Source organism: Eptesicus fuscus, chromosome 10, assembly GCF_027574615.1.
Source record: "Eptesicus fuscus isolate TK198812 chromosome 10, DD_ASM_mEF_20220401, whole genome shotgun sequence".
Taxonomy (NCBI): domain Eukaryota; kingdom Metazoa; phylum Chordata; class Mammalia; order Chiroptera; family Vespertilionidae; genus Eptesicus; species Eptesicus fuscus.
This window is the reverse complement of record NC_072482.1, coordinates 91,545,942-91,567,315: the sequence shown is the minus strand read 5'-3', so window position 1 is coordinate 91,567,315 and position 21,374 is coordinate 91,545,942. Positions and strand designations below refer to the sequence as shown.

The 21,374-nt window shown below is 44.2% G+C and overlaps 1 protein-coding gene across 2 annotated transcripts in view; it reads right to left on the bottom strand.

The window, feature by feature from the left end:
* Positions 1–10,253, bottom strand: part of SCAF8 (SR-related CTD associated factor 8) — a 68,874-nt gene extending 58,621 nt beyond the window's left edge. For both annotated transcript variants that reach the window (XM_054722136.1, XM_054722137.1), the window contains exon 1: positions 10,175–10,253. In XM_054722136.1, the coding sequence (XP_054578111.1) occupies positions 10,175–10,204 (30 nt within the window). In that variant the 5' untranslated portion in view covers positions 10,205–10,253. The remainder of the gene's footprint in view (positions 1–10,174) is intronic.
* Positions 10,254–21,374: the final 11,121 nt, after the last annotated feature.

The window sequence follows — 21,374 nt, the reverse complement described above, 5'->3', positions numbered from 1 at the left end:
AATCACTATTTGGCAACCATCTTAGTAATAACTGATTCAGGGAAGAACTAAATGGATGCTAAAACAAATGGGTGCAAGTTTAATGAGTAACAGGGTATCTGCATTGTTTCAAAATATCTCCCCTTAAGATATTTGTTACCAAGGAGAAAAGAGTAACTTTACAATGGAGAAAACTTGCAGAAAAAAAGTTAACATTCCCATTAATGGGATAAATAGACATCATGTACTTCCAGAGGACACAATCATTTCTGGAATATTCCTGCCAAATGCATAACCTAAACCTAACCATGAAGTAACAGTAAGCAAATTCATATTGAGGGAATTCTAAAAATAACTGGCCCATTCTCAATTTATCTATCCTATCTAATAAAAGAATAATATGCAAATTGACCATACCTCCACTACACCCACAAGCCAACCCACCAATCAGGAGTGAGTATGCAAATTAACCCAACCAAAATGGCTGCGGACACGGAGCAAGCAGCAGGCTTGGGTTTCCCCGGAAATGGAGGAAGCCAAGCTTCCTGCACACCCTGGCCGGCTGTGGACTCCACTCAAGGCTACAAAGTTTCAATTATAGAAGGTAAATAAATCCCAACAAAAATGACAGCAGCCACAGAGCCATAGAGAGCAGGAGGCTTGGGTTTCCCTGGCGATGGAGGAAGCCAAGCTTCCTGGCCTGCCTTGGCCTCCACTCAAGGCTACAAAGTTTCAATTATAGAAGATAAATAAATCCCAACAAAAATGGCTGCGGCCACTGAGCGAGCAGGAGGCTTGGGTTTCCCCGGCGATGGAGTAAGCCAAGCTTTTCACCCGCCCTGGCCTGCCCTAGCCTCCGCTCAAGGCTACAAAGTTTCAATTATAGAAGATAAATAAGTCCCAGATACCAGGGCCTCCGCTTGGGTCGTCGGGGGGCATGGTGGGACTGCAAACCACCACAGGCCCTTCACCCAGGCCACCCCATACCCCAAGAGAACCCCCACCCTGATCTGGGACACCCTTCAGGGCAAACCAGCCGGCCCCCACCCGTGCACCAAACCTCTATCCTATCTAATAAAAGAGTAATATGCAAATTGACCATCACTCCAACACACAAGATGGCTGCCCCCTGTGGACACAAGATGGCCGCCACAAGATGGCCAGCAGGGGAGGGACCAGGTCTGCAAGGGAGGGCAGTTGTGGGCGATCAGGCCTGCAGGGGAGGGCAGTTGGGGGGGGACCCAGGCCTGCAGGGGAGAGCAGTTAGGGGCAATCGGGCTAGCAGGGGAGCAGTTAGGCATCAATCAGGTTGGCAGGAGAGTGGTTAGGGGGTGATCAGGCTGGCAGGCAGAAGCGGTTAGGGGCAATCAGGAAGGCAGGCAGGCGAGCAGTTGGGAGCCAGCAGTCCTGGATTGTGAGAGGGATGTCCGACTGCCTGTTTAGGCCCAATCCTACCAGTATCAGGCCTAAACGGGCAGTCGGACATCCCTTGAGGGGTCCCAGACTGGAGAAAGTGCAAGCTGGGCTGAGGGACAGACCTTCCCCCCCCCCCCCGTGCACTAATTTCGTGCACCAGGCCTCTAGTTTATATATAAAAGCCTAAGCAACCATTTCAACTGGTTGCTATGAGGATGCACTGACCACCAGGGGACAGACGCTCAATGCAGGAGCTGCCCCCTGGTGGTCAGTGTGCTCCCACTGCCAACCTCCTGCAGCCAGCGAATCTCCCGCGGTCCCTTTCCCCAGCTAACCCTAATCGGCCCGATGGCCCCGATCACCGGCCAGGCTGAGGGATTCCACCCACACACGATTTCGTTTACCGGGCCTCTAGTAAGATCATAAATGACAAAGACACTAATAACTAAGTGCTCTAGACTAAAGAACACTAGACAAGACAAATGAATGCAAGATGCAGTATACGATTTACTCTTTCTGTTAAGGATATTACTGGTACAATTAGTGAAATTTGAATAAGGTCTGCAACTATTGCATTGTATCAATGTTAATTTCCTGATTTTGATCATCATACAATGGTTATATAAGAGAATGTCCTCTTTATTTATTTTTTTAAATCAGGAAACAATGCTTTCAATGTTATTTTTTTTTTTGTCTTTCTTCTTAGAAAAGTGATTTGTAAGTAAAAGGTATCATGAAATGCAATTTACTCTCAAAATGTTCCCCCAAGAAAAGCCTGCATGTGTTCAGAGAGAAAGAAAAAGAATATGGTTATAATTAAGGAATCAGGATGAAGCATACATAAAAATTCTTTTATCATTCTTACAACTTTTCTATAAATCTGAAGTTGTAAAAATAAAATTTAAAAACTGAGAAAAAAATAGTTAACTTATATTTGGACATTGCCAGTAAGAAGAAATTGTGAAAAATCAAGTGATTTTTCTTATCCTTTACACGGAAGGATAAGAAAAACATCTCGATCAGAGTTTGAGACCTGGGTGCTTCTAGTCTGAGCTCTAATACTTACAAAGCTGCATTTCCTGGTGGGAAAAACCACAATGGTGGGCCTCAATTTATTCACTTGTAAAAAGGGGGTCATACCTATCCTACTTTCCTCACAAGGTTATCCTAAAGATCTACTGAAATACAAGGATGGGTGGGGAAAAGAGGAGTTTATAAAGCTCTATATATTACAGCGGCTCACTTTTATCAATGTTTATTAAAAAAAAAAAAAGTACTTCAAAAATACATAAGCCAGATATTTTTCATCATAGTGAGCAGCTGGTTCTAGAAACTAGACACTTGCTGCATAAAATGTTTTGGTTTGCAAAAATTTTAACTTATTCAACATCCTTTTTACCAATATAATTTCAAGCATTTCAATAAATGCAAATAGCTATATTGATTTTTTTTGCCATAAAACTATAGTATCAAAACATTGCTAAATTAAAGAAAGCCATTAACTAGGGCTTGGTCAACTTTTTTTTTAAAAATTAAGATAATTGACATATAACATCGTATTAGTTTCAGGTATACTGTTCTGGTCAACCTTTTAGATACTGTGACCCAGTACAAAAAGATTTTCATATCATTTCCCAAGTTCTACAGAGTAAAATACATGATCCAAACTGTTTCTTCCTTTACTTACATGCTATTCAAATAAGCTCCGAGGAATCAAATCAAATTCAGAAAATAAGTGTGTGTGTGTGTGTGTGTGTGTGTGTGTGTGTGAGAGAGAGAGAGAGAGAGAGAGAGAGAGAGAGAGAAAAGCCAAATTTTTTCATATACTCAAATCAAGGGAAAGTTTATTATAAAAATATTAATTTATTCTTCTAAATTCATAAAGGTTTGGTCACCACTTAAAGTATTTTTTAATCATTTATATGTGGACACTAATATCTCACGGACCAAAGAAAACATCCTTATTGGCTGTATTTTATAAGGAAGAGTTATTCCAAAATACCAAATGTATTTTTAAATACATGTTAGGCCATTGTTGGAAACATACCATATTCTTGTTTAAGTAAGTCTACTTGCTCAATCTCTATTTTGAATAGATGAGCAATGTGGATTCTATAAGGCAAAATGCTGAGAACAAACCAGGCAGATCTGAGCCTGGAGAAATGTCCCAGACAAAGCAATCCCTAGAAAAGAATCAACTGAAGTCAGTAATGCCTACCCAGCCTCACTCGCTCTACAGCAAGACCACTGCACTCAAGGATTACAAGAACATAAGCTCCGAGAGGGTAGCTTTAGCTTCTCTTGTTTATCACTATCCCAGCAGACAGAAAAATAGCTGGTACATGGTAAACATCCATTAAATATTGGTTAAATGAATGAACAAATGAACGAAAAAATTAAATCCCAGGTCTTTCAAGTCAACCTATATTAAGAAGCAGAATTATTTTAAAAACCTGGCATACATTAACTTAATAGTCATATTATTTTTAAAAAACATGAATAAAAAATAAAACAAAAACAATGAATAATCAATATTCCCCATTCTAACTAAATAGATGTCCAAGTTTGTAAGCTATATCTTGACCTATAGTAGATACCGTAACATATTTGCATACCCTTCCCTGAGTTTAAAATATGGTCTTATCAGAAACTCATGTAAAGCAGAATTAGACAAAATAAATGCATAAAATCAAAATCAGGAAAGCAAATGTATCATGTTTACAATCAAACTTGAGATAGTATTAACTCAGATAAGAAATCACAAGCTACAGAAACATTTCTCATCAGCATTTATTTCTCATAAATAGTACCACTACCAAAATCTGCTCTTCTGTAATTAAAAAATCAAATATTTGATTTAGTCATTTTTGTTTCTCTATTCCTACAGCATATCTGTCAATGATTTGTCATCTTATAGTTTGAAGAACTTCCTCAAAATATAAGATGTATTTTATTTCCAACCATCAAATTGCAATTTAGTCATATTAAGTAAGCAATGAATTTTTTTAGAAAACATACAGTAAATTTTGTGAAGCAGAAGGCAAATAAATGCAACCAGAGTATATATAATTTATGCTCACTATTAAGAAAATAACTCCTATTTCACTTAAGCTATTTTTGTGTGTGAAGAAATTAAACTGATTCCCTGCATGTTCTCTTTTAAGATTACTAATATATTCTAAGTGACCAGCTTTATTCTGCTTCCCAAGTACTGCCCATATAATCAAGACATCATTTCAGTATCAATCTAAACCTAGTATTTTCCAAAGGGCCTGCCTTGTGTGGGTTATAATCATCTTACTATGCTTCTTGTGTCCATGCTGCTGGAAAAGCAGTCTGTACAAGCAGGAGTAGAGGCACAATCCTGAGAGAGAGGAGTAGAGAAATATGTTGAGAAAACAAAACCAGAATAAGTTGAGCTCACTTAAGAGCTTAGGAGCTCAGCCAGTGTTCAAGATCAAGGTTGATTACATTCTCATATCACAATGAATTAGTAGTTGTCCAACACCAACAAAACTGGCCCTAGAAAGAGATATCTGAAATTCTGTGTATGAGTACTAATTCTAAGCCAAGTCCCTTCCAGACTCTCCCCCTAGTAAAAAGTGAAAATTATAAACACATCAAAGTTTTGATTTAAAAATAAAAATATCCATCTAATCTCCTATAGTCCTACAATACCATGAAATGACCTTCAAAATAATACTTATACATACTAAGCCCTTTAAAAAGTTAATTTTATATTTAGTCTAAGAATCTCCCAACAGGAAATCTAAATACAATCTCAAATTGGTAATTTATTTACAGAGGGAAAACCAAATATCCAGAAGTGTTAACTACCCTGATCCAGGGGCAATCATCTGCCCAGTATATCATCCATCCATCCATTCAAGAAATCTGTATTTAGTGTACACCATGTATTAAGACACTGCGATGTATGAAGGATATGAAGCAATGACCACATACGGTCACTGTCCTCATGGCACTTACACTCTGGGGGGAAAGGTAATTACTTAAAATTGTAGTAATCACCAGAAGGGAAAGTACAGAGTGCTTTAAGACTGTTTAACAGGAGAGCTAAGTCAGTGATTCTCAACCAAGGTCAGTTTTATCCTCCAAGTGACATTTGGTAATGGCTGGAAACATTTCTGGCTTCTACTCAGGGTTGCTGCACAGGACAGCTCCTCCCAGCAAGCAATTACCTAGTCCAAAATAACAATAGTGCTGAGGCAGAGAAACCCTGATCTAAACTAGTGGGGCAGGGAGGGTTTCGTGAAGGCTTCCTTCTGTTATAACATTTAGTATGCTACATCTTTAAGGGATTTTCACAAGGCAGAAGAAACAAAAAAGGCCTGATTGATACAATTAACCAAACCTCCCACTGGGAAGTTAAAAATAGGAAAGAAAAAGGAGAAACAGATTCCTTAGTAGATGAAAACTAAAGGAAATGCAGTGTTTTATAGCTGCTTCACATAAATTCCCTTTCCTGAACCATAAACAAAGGGGAAAATACACAAATTAAAAATTTTCACATTTATTCCTCCCTCTACCTTTTCCACTGTTTTCTACCAACCCATGTCTACCCCTAGATATTAGTGGAAAGAGTATTATAAAAAAAAGTCCTATAGTTAAGCAAATGAACATTCTTGATACAAAACTGGAAATAGAGTTAAACTAAGGTGGAATTTCAGTTTTGATATGAAAGACAAGGCATAGAATGGTGTTATAATGACTGGGAAGTCTGCATCCTGGAAAAGTTTAAAGAGTAAGTTATCTGACTAACCAAAGGATCCTAAGGACAAAAACACGAAGAATTTAGGTATCCAAAAATGATAGAAGGCACTAGAATCCTCTCAGAATTGATCAACCAAGGTAAATCCCAAAATTAAATTGCATCTCATACCTACAAATCTGGTCCTAGATCTTCCCTTCCCATGCAGCCTATTCAGAGCAGCAAGAGAATGGATCATAGAGGGAAAACAACCATAGTAATGCAACTATCTATACAAAGAACCTAAAAAAAAAAGGATGATCTCACTGGTATTTGATTATGTTAAAAATTTATTAATTTTTGAAGTGTGAAATTGGAATTGGTGCTGTTTTTTTAAAGTCCTTAAATAGAAAAAATATCCAATACATAAGCAAAATCCACCACCACCATTCACTTTCTTATCCAAGCATAATCAATGCATAACAGGTTCTTCTGTGTTCGATATATTAGGAGTTCCAACGTTATTAAAGTGCCTACTCCAATTAAGTTATAATTTTCTAAACAAAGGATCATGCATTGCTATTCTCTTTTCCCTCTTTCAAAAGCAAACTTGACCACAATGGCCTCCACACAGCGGCATTCTTAAGAACAGAGTATAAATTTACAACTCACATAAAGCTCCTGCGATCCAGTAATCAATCGACTGTGGTACTAAAGTAGTCCACAGATGTAAGAGGACCAATGAGACCCTTTCCACTTAGGTGAGAACACGAAACCATAATAAGCAAAGGCCACTATCTCAGAGTATCAACAACTACAATATCTTGTAACGATAACAATTCTAGAGTTAACTGCCCAGTCAAGCAAGCATCAACTCTTAGGAAGTCTTACATTCTTTCTTTCACTTCAGAATTGACATTAGTGGTGATGGCATTAACTATTTCATCACAATGACAGTTAAGTGGAAATTCTAGTTTTCCCACAAAACTAACAGTGGGCACCTAAATATCAATGCCTGAGCCTAAATCCCCTTTAACTCGTGATAACTAAGAGAAATTACACCACATGAAGGATCTTCTGACAGGAATTTTGAACACAGGGGTGGGGAGGCCACAGAACCCCGGAGAAATTACTGGCGGGGGAGGGAGGGAAGCAGGACAATCGTGACTCCTTCATGTCCTGCGTGAGGTAAGGTGTTTCAGACTTGAAACTCATCCAGTTTGTAGATTAAAACCTATATTCTTTTTTTGTTGGTTTTTTTTTTTGTTTTTGTTTTGTTTTTTAGAGAGAGAAAGGGAGAATGAGAGGGGGAGAGAGGAACAGGGAAAGGGAGGGAGGGAGGGAGAGGGGGGAAGGAGGAAGAGAGAGACAGACAGACATTGATCAGCTGCCTCTAGTATGGGCCCTGACCAGTGACCAAACCTGAACCCTAGGTTGCCCTGACTGGAACTGAACCCATGACCCTTCAGTACACTGGGCAACACTCCAACCAACTGAGCCACACCAGCCAGGGCTACAATGTCTGGCATGATCTTGTTTTCAAACCAATTGGGGCGGGTGGGAGAGGCAGTCTTGAAAAACCTGAGAAGTAGCAAGCCATAAAAGCTAAGCATTTCATATTTTACACATTTTAAGTATCAAAATATCTCACTGACAAACATTAATCATTATGCTTAGGGCTACTTTCTGGTGCCTTGTAAAGCAAATGGAATTTCTTCACAATTCAATGCTTCAAAGATACCTTCAAATGTAGCAGAGAAAGTGCTGAAGGGCTCAGCCCAAGGATAAATGCCTTTAAAAACCAAACACAGTAAACCTCCTAAAACGTCTTTTCTCCTAATCCTACAATTTAGATTTCTTTTTAATTTTGCACTTTGCAACACGATTTCATGGAAAACACTTATTACTGAATTATTTCCCACTATGTGCTTACTTGCACAAAATTTTCACATCAGCAAGCATAGTAAGACATTCACAGAAACTATATTCAAAATCAGGAAAAAAAAAAAGATTATGTATTTTGTGTTTAAACCAAAAAAAAAAAAAAAAAAGGTTTAAGCATATTCTTCTTGTGGATCTTCTTCAAATTTATTTCCCTTCCTCAACCTATAGTAGTATGGCTACTACTTTTACGCTAACCCCACTTTCAAACATGGTGAAATTTGAGCATATTAGGAAATAAGGGAGTTGACGATTTTTTAAGTTATTTGAAATCCATAGGGAGGAGGGATGAGTGCTACATACACTAAAATGGGAATACTACTTACTTGTTCCTCTAAAGATTAGATAAGAGGTGAGGTCCCTAAAACTTCACGTCAATATTAAAATGAAAAAACATTTCTATTCCACTGTGCTCTACTGTGATCAACCATACATGCTATGCTTGTTTCTATCTACCACATAAGGGATCTTGTTTTTCACAGAGAATACATATTAAGAACCTCCTAGACAAACAGGAGACACCCATCAAAAAGGGGTGCGGTAGGGCAAATCAAATAATTGCAGTGGAAGAAGACAAAGAATTTGTTTAAAAAATAATAAAGTTTAACATTGTATTAAGTGCTGTAGAACTCTATGTAGCAAATAAAAAGGCTACACAGAGCTGGGGGCAGGGGAGGAGGTTTCCTGCACAGGTGTGAACTATTAACGAATTAGAACACAGAATCATTAAATATTTATTATTCCAGATTTTAGCACCATAGAGTACTGTGGGGGTGGAACCAAATTTTATAATTTGCCTGAAATTATCAGCTATAAATTCATAAGTATAATGAAAAATATTCTCAAGTCTGGTTATTTATCAAGGAGGAGAAAATCCTTTACCAAAAAGGCTTGTTTTCATTCAGCTGTGCCACTGCTACCTACTCACATGGAGAGCCCAATCCACAGGCGTTACCTAACTCTTAGCCTCCTCGCTGAGCTTCCCAGATGCCAATTCTTAGGGGGGAGGCGGGGACATGAGTAAAAGGAAAGAAACACAACGGCAAAGCGGATTTTAAAAGCTCTGCCCTCTTGGTACTATCCCGGCAGCTCTGGTACTGTGAGAGGTAAGGCTGTGTTCACACTTCTGCATAAAGTATCAGCACTTTCACATCCCAAGTTCCTGAAATCCATGCGTCGTTGACATGACATTCAATTTTGTCCCCCTAAGGCATACAGGTTACGGATAATTCTGGTTGTGTGGTCATGTGCTCGTTATGTTTACTTCATGTTTGCATTGCTGTCTGAGTCGGGGTTTTAGCAATTTTTGAAATATACTTCACCCAAAGCTGGCTGGCAAATGCAATGAAACAGGGACAATCGGACCCCTGCTTTGTACAAACCCAGTGTGAGACCTGACACGTGAATGAGCCCACGGGAAATCCTTCCCCGGCACCCTCCCTCCCTCCGTGCACAGACCTCTTCCCACCATTTGTCTTGACGCCGTGATGGCGGGGGGGTGGGAGGCAGGGAGGAGCAGACGGAGGGGCGAAGAACAGAAGAAACCACAGCATGACCTCGCCTCCCAACCCACCATCCTCTTCCCCCAAGTCCCTAGCTGGCAGGTGACCCAGCCAACAGGATCTCCATGACACACGCTACGTGCACGGTGACCCGAGCGCACCGCCCCTCCGAGCGCTCTCCGTGCACCGCCACCCTCCCCCCTCGGCGCCGGCCTCAGCCGGGACCCCCGAGGGGTCTGGACGGGGATGTCCCGCCTGGAGTTCACCTCCCACAGGCCCGGGCAAGAGGGGGGCGGGCCGGGCCTCCGCGGAACCGACCCCGAGAGACTAGCCCGGAGGCTCCGGTCCGGGGGAGGGCCCAACGGGGCCTTCCCTCCAACCCCGCAGCCATTCACAGGGCGCCGGGGACGCCGGAACCGCCCTCCGCCCGGGCCGGCCCTCCCCCGGCGCCCGCTCCGGGCTCGGGGGAGGGGCGCCGGGGGGAGAAACACCCCTCCCCCCCGGGGGCGCTAGGCCGCCGCGCGCCCCGTCCCGAAAAGCCCCGCACACCCGCGCCCACCCTCCGCACGCCGGCCTCGTCCCGGGCGGGGGGCGGGGGCCACAGGGGAGGACCGACTGCGATACCAACCTCGCTGTTGAAGGTTTTCACCGCCTCCATGTTGTCGGCGCGGAGGCCCGGAGCCCGGCGGCGGAAGAGGCGGCGGCCACTGCACTGCGTGGGGAGGGCAAGACGGAGGCGGCGGCGGCGGAGGAGCCGCGAGCAGGGGCGCTGGCGAGGGCCGGGCCGCGGCGACCCCGGGGCCGGAGGGGAAGGGCGAGCACTGGCGGGGGAGGGCGCCCTCAGGGGCCGCGCGGCGCGGGCATGGCCGCCGGGCGGGCGGAGCGCCGATCTGGGGACACAACGCTGCCTGGGCGGGTCGGCGGCGGGGGAGGGGCTGGGCCGCGGCGCCTCTCTCCTCCGCCCGGCTCCGTCTCGGTCTTCCCCCCCCGGGAGCCCCGTTCCCTACACTCTCCACCCCCTTCCTCCTCTTCCTCCGACGGGCTCCGGCTTCACCTCCCCGCCGCTAGGGCCGCAGGAACCGGCAGCGCACGGCGACGACGGAGGAGGAAGCGCTGGCGGCGGCGGCGGCGGCTGCGGCATCCAATATGGCGGAAGCGAGTCGGGCCGCGTAGCTCCGAGCGCCGCGGCGCCCGCCAGCGCGCCCCCTGGCGCCCGGACCGCGTGGCTGCCGCGCCCGCGCGAAGACCATCGAGGTGGCCCGGCCAGAGCGTCGCCGCCCGGAGGCCTGGCCCTGGGACAGCCCGCGCTCCGCCCCCTCCGAGCGCCCCGCTGACCCGGGAGCGAGCGCTGCTACCGGCGCGGTGGGGAGGGCGGGAGCCGCCTCGACCGGCCCTGGGAGGACCGTGCCGAGCGTTGCTCGAAACAAAAAGCAAACGGCCTCGCAAAGCCGCAAGTTGAGGAAATAACATTGCCACGTTTCTGTGGGTTTCCGTGTGGATCGGCCCCTTTGCAAGGCAGGCTGGGGTTTGTTGACCATCAGGACTTTGCCGGACAGTGGCCTGAAGTTTAACGGAGGAAAGAAAAGTCCCCATTCATTTATTTGGTAACAATTGTACGCAAGCATTTTAATAGTGTGTGTGTCGGGGGGAGTCACGTTAGAGACCAAGTTCCCGATCCGCAGGCAGCTCGCTGCAGGAAGTGCACGCTCCTCCATCCCGGGCCTGGAGGGGCGCGGACAATGAGTGCATTTGTCTGCGCTGGGGAGCGGGTCCTCGGACGCATGAGATTTGGATAGGTGAAAGGGAACCCGTCTTTTGGGAAAGATGAATTATTCTAAAGGATTTTTGCCCTAGACTGTTTGGAGTAAGAGGGGGAATACAATATTCCCAGATAAAAGGGGAGCAAAATGCCTTCTCTCGCTTTGTGCAAGGTAAAATAACCAATACCAAAATAAAAGGGAGCATTTATTTAACATTAAAAGTTAGGGTGTATCATCGAACCCCGAGCACCACTGTCCTCTTGCTGAGAGAGGTTTTCAGCAGTCATTTCTCCCTAATTCACTCAAGGAAAGGGAGGCAAAGGAGGGCAGAGGATTGTTGTAATCAAGGTACTTGGTTGAGAGCTGGATCCTGAACCCTATGAAACTAAGAAACACTGGCTCCTTCGCATTTTAGGTCTTCGAGTTGGCTTCACGGACAGCTTTAATATGGGGACTCAGGCTGAAAGGGGTAACTTCATCTGTAAGAGCTTACACTTTCACCTTCCAAACTCAGATGCCGTCACAAAGTTCCCCATCCCCAATCCTCATAGGCCAAGCCATGATCATCTTTTGTCAGGAACTGCAGTAGCCTCCTAACTGGCCCCCTGCTTGTCTGCCTGTACAGTCATGACCCACATAATGACGGTTTGGTCAACGAAGGACAGCATGTGATACAGTAGTGCTGTAAGATTGTAGTGGAGCTGAAAAATTCCTATGGCCTATTGACATCATAGCCCAACTTAACACTGTAGCACAATGAATTGCTCCTGTTTGTGATGATGCTGTGTAAACAAACCTATACCCTGCCAGTCATATAAAACTATAGCACATACAGCCAGCCAGTGTGGCTCAGTGGTTTGAGTGTTGACTTGTGAACCAGGAGGTCACATAGTTCGATTCCCTGTCAGGGCACATGCCCAGGTTGCGGGCTTGATCCCCAATAGGGGGCATGCAGGAAGCATCTGATCAATGATTGTCTCTCACCATTGATGTGTCTATCTCTCCTCTCCCTCTCCCTTCCTCTCTGAAATAAATAATAAATATATATATATATAAATATATATATATAGTCTAATATACATATTAGACTATAGCACATAAAGTTATGTACAGTATATAATCCTATTTAATAAAAGGCTAATATGCAAATAGACCAAATGGCAGAACAACCAGTTGCTATAATGCTCACTGACCACCAGAGGGCAGATGCTCAATGCAGGAGCTGCCTCCTGGTGGTCAGTGCGCTCCCACAGGGGGAGCGCCGCTCAGCCAGAAGCTGGGCTCACAGCTGGTGAGCGCAGCGGTAGTGGCGGGAGCCTCTCTTGTCTCTGGCAGCGCTAAGGCCCCTTCGGGGGATGTCCGCCTGCCGGCTTAGGCCCGCTCCCCGGACTTCAAGAGGGCGCAGGCTGGGCTGAGGGACCACCCCCCCCCCCCCCCAGTGCACAAATGTCGTGCACTGGGCCTCTAGGACTTGATAATAAATGAATACGTTACTGGCTTATGTTTTTACTATACTATACTATACATTTTTTTTTATCATTTTAGGGTATACTCTTTTTACTTATAAAAAAATATTGCTGTAAAATACTGCGCCATGTTCTGCCCGCAGCAGTCTCATATATCTCCTGTTTACCACATCTCTTGAATGAATCATTTTGCTTTGCTTAATTTAGTTTCCTGCTGTTTTATACAGTCACATGATCTACAGGTTGTATCCTAGGAACAATAGGCTAGACCACATGGCCTAGGAGTGTAGTGGCTAAGCCATCTAGGTTTGTGTAAGTGCCTCTATAACGTTCCCACAACAAGATAACCTAACACATTTCTCAATGTATCCGGTCAATAAGTGGCTTGTGACTGTAGTTCATTCTCCAGACTGTAGCCAGAGGATTTTGGGGATTTGTTTTTTTTTTTTAGACACAAATCAGATCAGGTTACTCCCTTAAATCTCTATAAAACTCCCATTGCACTTCAGTTATGATCATAACCTCTTACCATGGTCCGGCCACCTTAGCTCACACTACCTTCCTGCTTGTTCACTCTGCCCACATGACTTCCCAGTTTCCTTGACAGCACTGTTTTCCTACCGAGGAGGATGCTTGCATGTGCCCCTTGCCTCAGCGAGGTGCTGTGATGGTTCTTTTCAAAGCTGACTCCTCATTCTGTCGCCCTCTTGCGAGAGGTCTGTCCGAATCAGTCCACGTATGGTAGTGTGCTGGGCTTACACAAGTCTCCCACTCAGTTCTGCTCACACCAGATTCTCAGCATTCACTGCTCTGGCGGATGAGAGATTGTTTATTCAGTCAGTCATTAATGGATGTTGACTGAATTACTCAGGCCTGAGAGATTCAATGCAGTTCACGCTAAAGAATAAAATGGGGTATTAACACATTACATGACCTGATTTAGTAAAGCTTCCACACCCAGGAAGATAGCAGAGGGCATACTTTGATTAGGGAAAGGAAAATGGGGGGGGGGGGAGGTTGCGGGGGGAGAGTGGGGAGGACAGGCTAAACACACTCTTAAGGTGAGAAGGAAATAAAGCAAGAAGAAAAGTAGAGAAAGAGGTTAGAGGGGGCAAAGGGAGGCTGGCAGCCCAGAGCAATGACAAAATAAAGAGTTCATGCATAACTACACACCCCCACAACGTGGCAATGTCAATTCCCGTACCTACAGTGTATGTATGTATGTATGTATTCGTTAGGATTCCTAGTTCCAGCATCACAAGCCCATTCGAGCTGGCATAAGCGTGAAAGAATCCACTATGAGCTTGTTCTCCTCTAACCCCAAGTCCGGAACGCAGGGTTCTTATTTGGAGATAAAGTCTTTAAAGAGACAGACAATTCAGTTAAAAATGAATTCATTCGCATGGGATCTAACCCAATATGACCAGGACACAGACACACGCAAAGGAGGGACCGTGTGAAGACGCAAGGAAGAGGCAGCCATTTACAAGCCAAGGAGAGAGGAAGTCAACCTTGCCAACACCTGTCTCAGAGTTCCCACCTCCTGAAGCCTGAGCACATGCATTTCCGTTGCGGGACCCACCAGTCTGTAGTCCTATGTCATGGCAGCCCTAGCGAACTAACATAGGTGTCATATCAAATTCTCAGGCTGGGACCCCAATCCTGTTTAAAGCTTGCAGGCTGACCGTAGTGGGAAAGGCTGCCAACAGTTTCATCCGGGGGGAGAGATTTGGAACCCTTTCTGACAGTAAAATTGCTCTTCATGGCGGCAGGGGGCGGGGGGGCGGGCATGGGGAATACCATCTTTGTTTACAATTTCATTCTGAAAATGAAGCAATGTTTTGCTGCTCAGCATGATCACGTGGAATGTGTCTTCGCTGTTGGCAACGTGATTCAACTGCCTTAGAGTCAGGACAGAGCTTTGGCAGGAGGAGGACAAGGGTTTTCCCCTGTGGCCGGGCCAGAGCAGCTTGCAGGCATGGGGAAGAGAAGGCCAAGGCGCTTCCGTTTTCCAGGGGCAGCCTGGGTCCTGCACTGCAGGAGTGGGCTGGGGCACCGCCGGAGTTCCCTTGCCATCCCAATAGCTTGGCATGTGGGAGACAGCTTTCGGGGCAAGCAGGTGGAGGCCGAGTTATTCCTGCCTTAAAAGGCACAGTGCTGGCTGAGCGTTAGGTCACCTTGCCTGCACTGGCAATTTCTCATGGCTCGGTTTCTGAGTTACCTTTTATGTTCATCAGTGGTTCCGTCCATCGCTCCCAGACACGTGCGTTTATGGTTCTATGGCTTTTCTAGGATTTGTCTTTGGCTCCTACAAAATGCCCAGCTTTTCCTGCATTCTTTTTTTTTTTTTAAATTTCTTTATTGATTAAGGTGTCACATATTTGTCCTCATCCCCCCATTCCCATTCCACACCCCTCCCCACGGATGCCCCAACCCCCTGTTGAACTTAACCGTTGGATAGGCTCATATGCATGCACACAAGTCCTTCGGTTGATCTCTCCCCTCTCCCCCCACCCTCCCCTATCGTCCCTCTGAGGCCCGATAGTCCGATCGATGCCTCCTTGTTTCTGGTTCTGTTCTTGTTCCTCAGTCTATGTTGTTCATCATTTCCCCTAGATGAGCGAGATCATGTGTCCCTAGATTTTCCTGCATTCTTGCCTTTGTATTTGAACTGTTCCAATGGACATGCAAAGGTGACGAAGACGTGGCAAGAGTGATTTTAAAAGGAAAAGGGGCAGGAACAAGGAGAGAAAGGCCAAGAGGGACGTTTTTACGAGGAAAGCATGTTAAGGAGATGGCAGTCAGAAGTACCAACCGTTGTCCGGAAGTTAGGTAGTTGGAAGCCTAGATGGTTCCGTGAGGTTTCGTAACCAGGTTTCACTGGTGACTTAGGTGAAAGCTTCAGGGTAGGGGCGGGAGCAAAAACCAGAGGGCAATGGGATGGGGAGTAATTATAAACCACTTTCTTCAAGAGGTTTACCGGAAAGAGAGGAGAAATGTAAGCGTTCAAGAGGACGAGGGGCTGTGGCCGTGGTTCCTAGACTACGTACCTGGGGCGCAGCAACGAACTCAGAGAGGTGTGGGAGGAGGGACACAGGAAACATCGATGCTGGGCACGCCAGCCTTTGCCATGCTATCTCATTTTCCTGGAATGCTTGCTGCAACAATTGCACCTCATTTTTATTTGGGTAATTCATGTTCATTTTTCCTTTTCATTAACTGATAAATATGTGCAATATTTATAATATATCAATGATATAAAAATATTGAAACGAATACCCATGTAACTCACTCTTAAAGACAGTCACAAGAACAATTCCAGGTTCTATATGAGCCAGGAGGACTCAGACTCAGAAAATAGTCCTGTTCACAGTATGATTTATTGCGGTGAAATGACACAGAGCAGAATCAGCAGAGGGAAAAGGCACAAGAAATCCAGGTGCAAGCTTCCAGGAGTCCTCCCTGGGGAGTCTCACGGGATGAGTTTCATTCTCCCAGCAATGAAGAGTGACAACAGGTATGAAATGTTGCCTATCGGGCAAGCTCCTGAGAGACACAGCACCCAGAGACTGTGTTGGGGCTGGACACACAGCCTCCCTGTGCCTGGCGCGCCTACAGAAAGCCAAGACTTCCGGAAGGAAAGCAGGTGTTTGGCACAAAGCACGCTGTTCGTACAAACACTCAGGCACAGAGAGCCACTCTCATTAGGCAATGGTGGGAACGCTCCCAAGGTGAAACCCAAACTCCCAGACACCAGCCGAGGTCTAAGCTGGCAGGTCTTTCTAAGGATAGCAGTCTCAGGCCTGCTGCTAATCTGTTCTGCCACCCACTTCCTGCCTGGGCCCATCTCAAATTTGTCACTGTATCCTGAACATTTTCCCTATATCCACCAAGTAACCACCATCTAAAGTGTATATTTATTAGTCTCTGGCTTTTTTCCAGATTTTTAAAAATATGTAGGTATGCCTATACAATTTATTTTGGGTTTTGAACTTCATATAAGTGGAATAATGTATTTTTCAATATTTCATTACTATAATGCTTATTAAGATTCATTCATGTTATCTGTGTATTCTAGTATGCATGTGTATATAAACACACATATGTATATATGATGTTTATACACACACACACACACACACACACACACACACATATACTAGAGGCCCAGTGCACGAAATTCGTGCACGGGAGCAGGCAGTCCCTCAGCCCCACCTGCACCCTCTCCAATCTAGGAGCCATCAGGGGATGTCCTACTGATGGCTTAGGCCCAACCCCTGTGGTTCTCTGCTCTCTGCGGGGCCTGGCTGCTTCGCTGCCACCACAGCGACGAAGCCCCCATGCCCTGCTGTCTCCTCTCTGTCTGCGGGGCCTGGGGGCTTCGCTGCCACGGTGGCAATGAAGCCCCCACGCCCTGCTGTCCGCTCCCAGTGGTGGGGCTGAAAGGACTGGGGGACTCCAGCGGGGCTGAGAGGACTGGGCACCGCCATCTTGTGGCTATGGGCGCTGCCATCTTTGTGATGGCATGAGGGTCAATTTGCATATTCCCTCTTTATTAGATAGGATATATACACATATACATCTTCAACTTAAAATATTATCTTTAAATTTTCTCACTGATGCATTATTTATATTAGTAGAAACCAATCAAGTTCTATCAATAAACTAATGAATAATTAAGGTATAAGGCAGAAGATAATGTAAAGATATAAAGTATATCTACTATGAAGCTATACACTGAGTGGCCAGATTATTATGATCTCTGAATGCATACTAATCTGGCCACTCAGTGTATTTGTATCTCCAATGGGTACCAAAAGTATTCTAGACTTTTGCTGGAGATCAACCACCTATTTGCCCTGAGCTTTCTATCAGCCAGTGCAAAGGTGAAAACTGATCAGGTGCACGATTTGTAGTATCTCTGATATCAAATAAATGAGGTACTCAAGAGAAGTACACTGAGTGGCCAGATTATTATGCGTTCAGAGATCATAATAATCTGGCCACTCAGTGTATATCTGCACATTTGACATATAACTATATAATAGATATAAATATATATTATAAGGCTATAGGACATATCCAGGTTGTGTTGAAAACAAGCCCATGATTTGAAGAGCACTGATGAATTGTCCAGAAATAACTAAGTTCACATGCTTTCATTTCTAACTGAATAAAGCATCAAACCTGTATTTCCTTCCCCCACATTCATATTTTATAAAATCTCAGAGTTGAAAAGAATGTAAGCATACACCAATACTTAGCCCCTATGTGAATGTTTCACAAGTGGTCATACAGTGTCTGCTTTTGTGGTACCAGTGCTGGGAAGTCCAATTTATTCTCCAATTAATTTCAGTTCTGTGTGCAGGTGAGTTCTGTCTCAAACTGAGCCAAAGCATGCTTCCATGGAACTTTCACCCACCTGTCTCAGGCCTGTATCCCAGAGCCACGCTGCATAGGTTTGACTCCTCTTTCAAAAAAATCCTTTTCAGAATTCAAAGCTATCATGTTTTCTACTTGACATAAACAACTATACTGTTTCCCATTTCTTTTTTTTCCCCCCATTTCTTTTAGTCATTCATCATATGATCATCTCACTAATCAAACCCTGGTCTTCAGATCTGCACCAGAGTCTAATTTTCTTCCTAAATAGTGGCTCTCTAAACAGAACACTATACATGCTACAAACAAGGGCCGCCCAGCTCAGAGAGGTCCATACCTATTAAGGCCTCCATTGTACTTCTATTTGGATAACTTAACATTCCATTTGCTTGCCCTATCCCAGTCGTCGGCAAACTCATTAGTCAACAGAGCCAAATATCAACAGTACGATTGAAATTTCTTTTGAGAGCCAAATTTTTTAAACTTAAACTTCTTCTAACGCCACTTCTTCAAAATAGACTCACCCAGGCCGTGGTATTTTGTGTAAGAGCCACACTCAAGGGGCCAAAGAGCCGCATGTGGCTCGTGAGCCGCGGTTTGCCAACCACGGCCCTAGCCAGTTTGGCTCAGTGGATAGAGCATCAGCCTGTGGACTGAAGAGTCCCAGGTTTGATTCTGGTCAAGGGCACATCCCTGGGTTGTGGGCTTGATCCCCAGTGTGGGGACGTGCAGGAGGCAGCCGATCAATGATTCTCTCTCATCATTGATGTTTCTATCTCTCTCTCCCTCTCTACAATCAATAAAAATATATATTTTTAAAAATTGCATTTGCTATTTTTAGCTCCTATATCACATCACATTTGTTCCTCTTAGCTGTACTCCTGTTTAGTTGGTTTCTTGGGCCAAGCATTACACTTGTCTATATTAAACTTCGTGCTCTTAGATTAAGCCCATCATTCCAATCTACTACCTTTAAAAAAAAAAATCATATTCTGTCCAATCTATTAGTTTTCTATTTTTACCTCATCTGAAGATTTAATCAGCACACTCTCATTGTCATGATGTCAATAGCTATAAAAAAATGTCTGATTATTAAGGTGTCTACTCTTCAGCTTTAGAGCCCTTTCATAATTGACATCAAAGAGGAGTTTCAGTCTTTTCTGATTACTCCATTGAATACAAATCTACCCACGGTATATCAGCTTGTCTACAAAAGCATCCTGCAATGCAGTTACATTCCTCCTAAATGCTATAGCATTCCTTTCACAAATCCTCTTTAGGCACAATGTCATGGTGGGAATCTTAGCTTTAAGCCTACAGTTAAGGATCATACTTTTATGCTTTAAAAAGGCACCACACACACACACACAAAAAATGCTGTAGAGGCTTCTGGCTCAAGATAAGGAACCGAACCGAACACATGCATTTGCCTCACTTCCCTTCTGCGACTCCTGACGTGACACAATGGGAATAGAAAAAGTAACATAAACACTGCAATAGGGTAGACAATGAGGGGATTTATCAGCGGATAAATTCTGGTGGACAAAGAGGGACCGATGTGTGTTGATGGATAAGAAGGAACTCAAACTACAGTTCAATAGGGTAGCTGTAGGAATCCCTTTCCACGTCCCGCGTGGTCCAGGGTTCGAGTTCTGGAGAAGGGCCGCACACAAATGAATGGAGACTTGAAGAAATTCAATTTGGCGAAATGGGGGGCCAGGCAGTAGTCCACCTCTAGTGGGAGAACTACTGACTGCTCTGGCTCTGCCATCCCTTTTATTGAGGCTTTGGGGAAAAACATCTTAGGCAAGATAAACAGAAATTTACATGTAGCCCTTAGGCAGGAAATAATAGAAACTTACATGGGACAAACAAAGGTGGAAGCTGCTTCAGCTAACAATATCTCAACTAAAAGGTGAGTGGTTAGAGCAATTAAGGTTGTTGACCGGCCTTCCTGGCTTCCTGTCAACATCTCTCTTTTAGTGAAACTGATTTGTTTCCGGCAGGTAGCAGCCTAGTCAGGAGATCAGCTGGAATTGATAAATCGAAGAGAGTGGGAGGGCAAAGTGGGGCTGACAAAAGAGAAGAGCTGTGTTAGTCCACTCCCAACTTTCACACCTCACCGGAGGCTGCATCACAAATGAGAAGAAAGCCTGATTTCTAAGAAAATTTAGCAGTTTGAAGACCTAAGTTTTCCAAGGTGAGTACGGGGCTTGGTTCTTTGGCTGCCGATGATGAAATACAGCATCACCATTAACAAGTCCATAAAACATATAACAATTCCCCATTTAGGAAAAGGGGTTATCAGGAGGGAGTAGGAGAAATTCATTCCAACTGCATCAAAAAATTGTATCACTTCTTTATTCTTAAATAGAAAGGAGCTATCAAGAATCAAAAGATGTATGGGTGGGGAGGGGGAGGGAAAAGCATCATGAAAGAGCTAGACTAAGATATATAAGAAGAAAAAAAAAAATTCCAGCCATGGCCGGTATGGCTCATGTGGTTGAGCGTAGTCCCATGCACCAAAAGGTTGCTGGTTTAATTCCCGATCAGGGCACATGTCCAGGTTGTGGGCTTGTTCCCTGGTAGGATGCGTGTAGGAGGCAGCCGATAGATGTTTCTCTCTCGTTGGTGTTTTTTTTTTCTCTTTTTCCCTCTCCCTCTCTTTCTCTAAAAATCAATAAAAATATTATTTTAACAATCCCAGAGTCAACAGATAATTTAAGAAACAGAAGAAGGTTTAAAATAAAATTATTCTCAAAAAAGTATTTTATAAATTTTAAAATTTTCTTTCAAAAAGCAAACAGTACATGAAAGGGCTACCATAAACTAGTACTACAAATGCCACAACAAAAATATTTCAATAGAACTGAGAGAAAAGTTGGAAGAAATCCCACAATACTTTTTAAACTTTAATGTGCACAAGAATTACCTGGGGATCTTATTAATGAAAATTCTAATTCAGTAGTTCTGAGGTGAGGCCTGAAGTTCTACATTTTTAACAAGCTCCCAGGTGAGGCTAGGGCTGCTGGATCCACAAACAAATTGTGAGTAGAAGGGCCATAGATATAGAAGGGGAGAAAAAGAGAACCCAAAATTATAATGCAGGAAATAGGAGAGAAAGACAACCCAGGAGAATCCAAATATCCCACTAATTGAAGTCTCAAGAAAGTGGAGAAAATGTTGTCAAAGAAACAATAGAAGAAAACTTCTAGAAGAC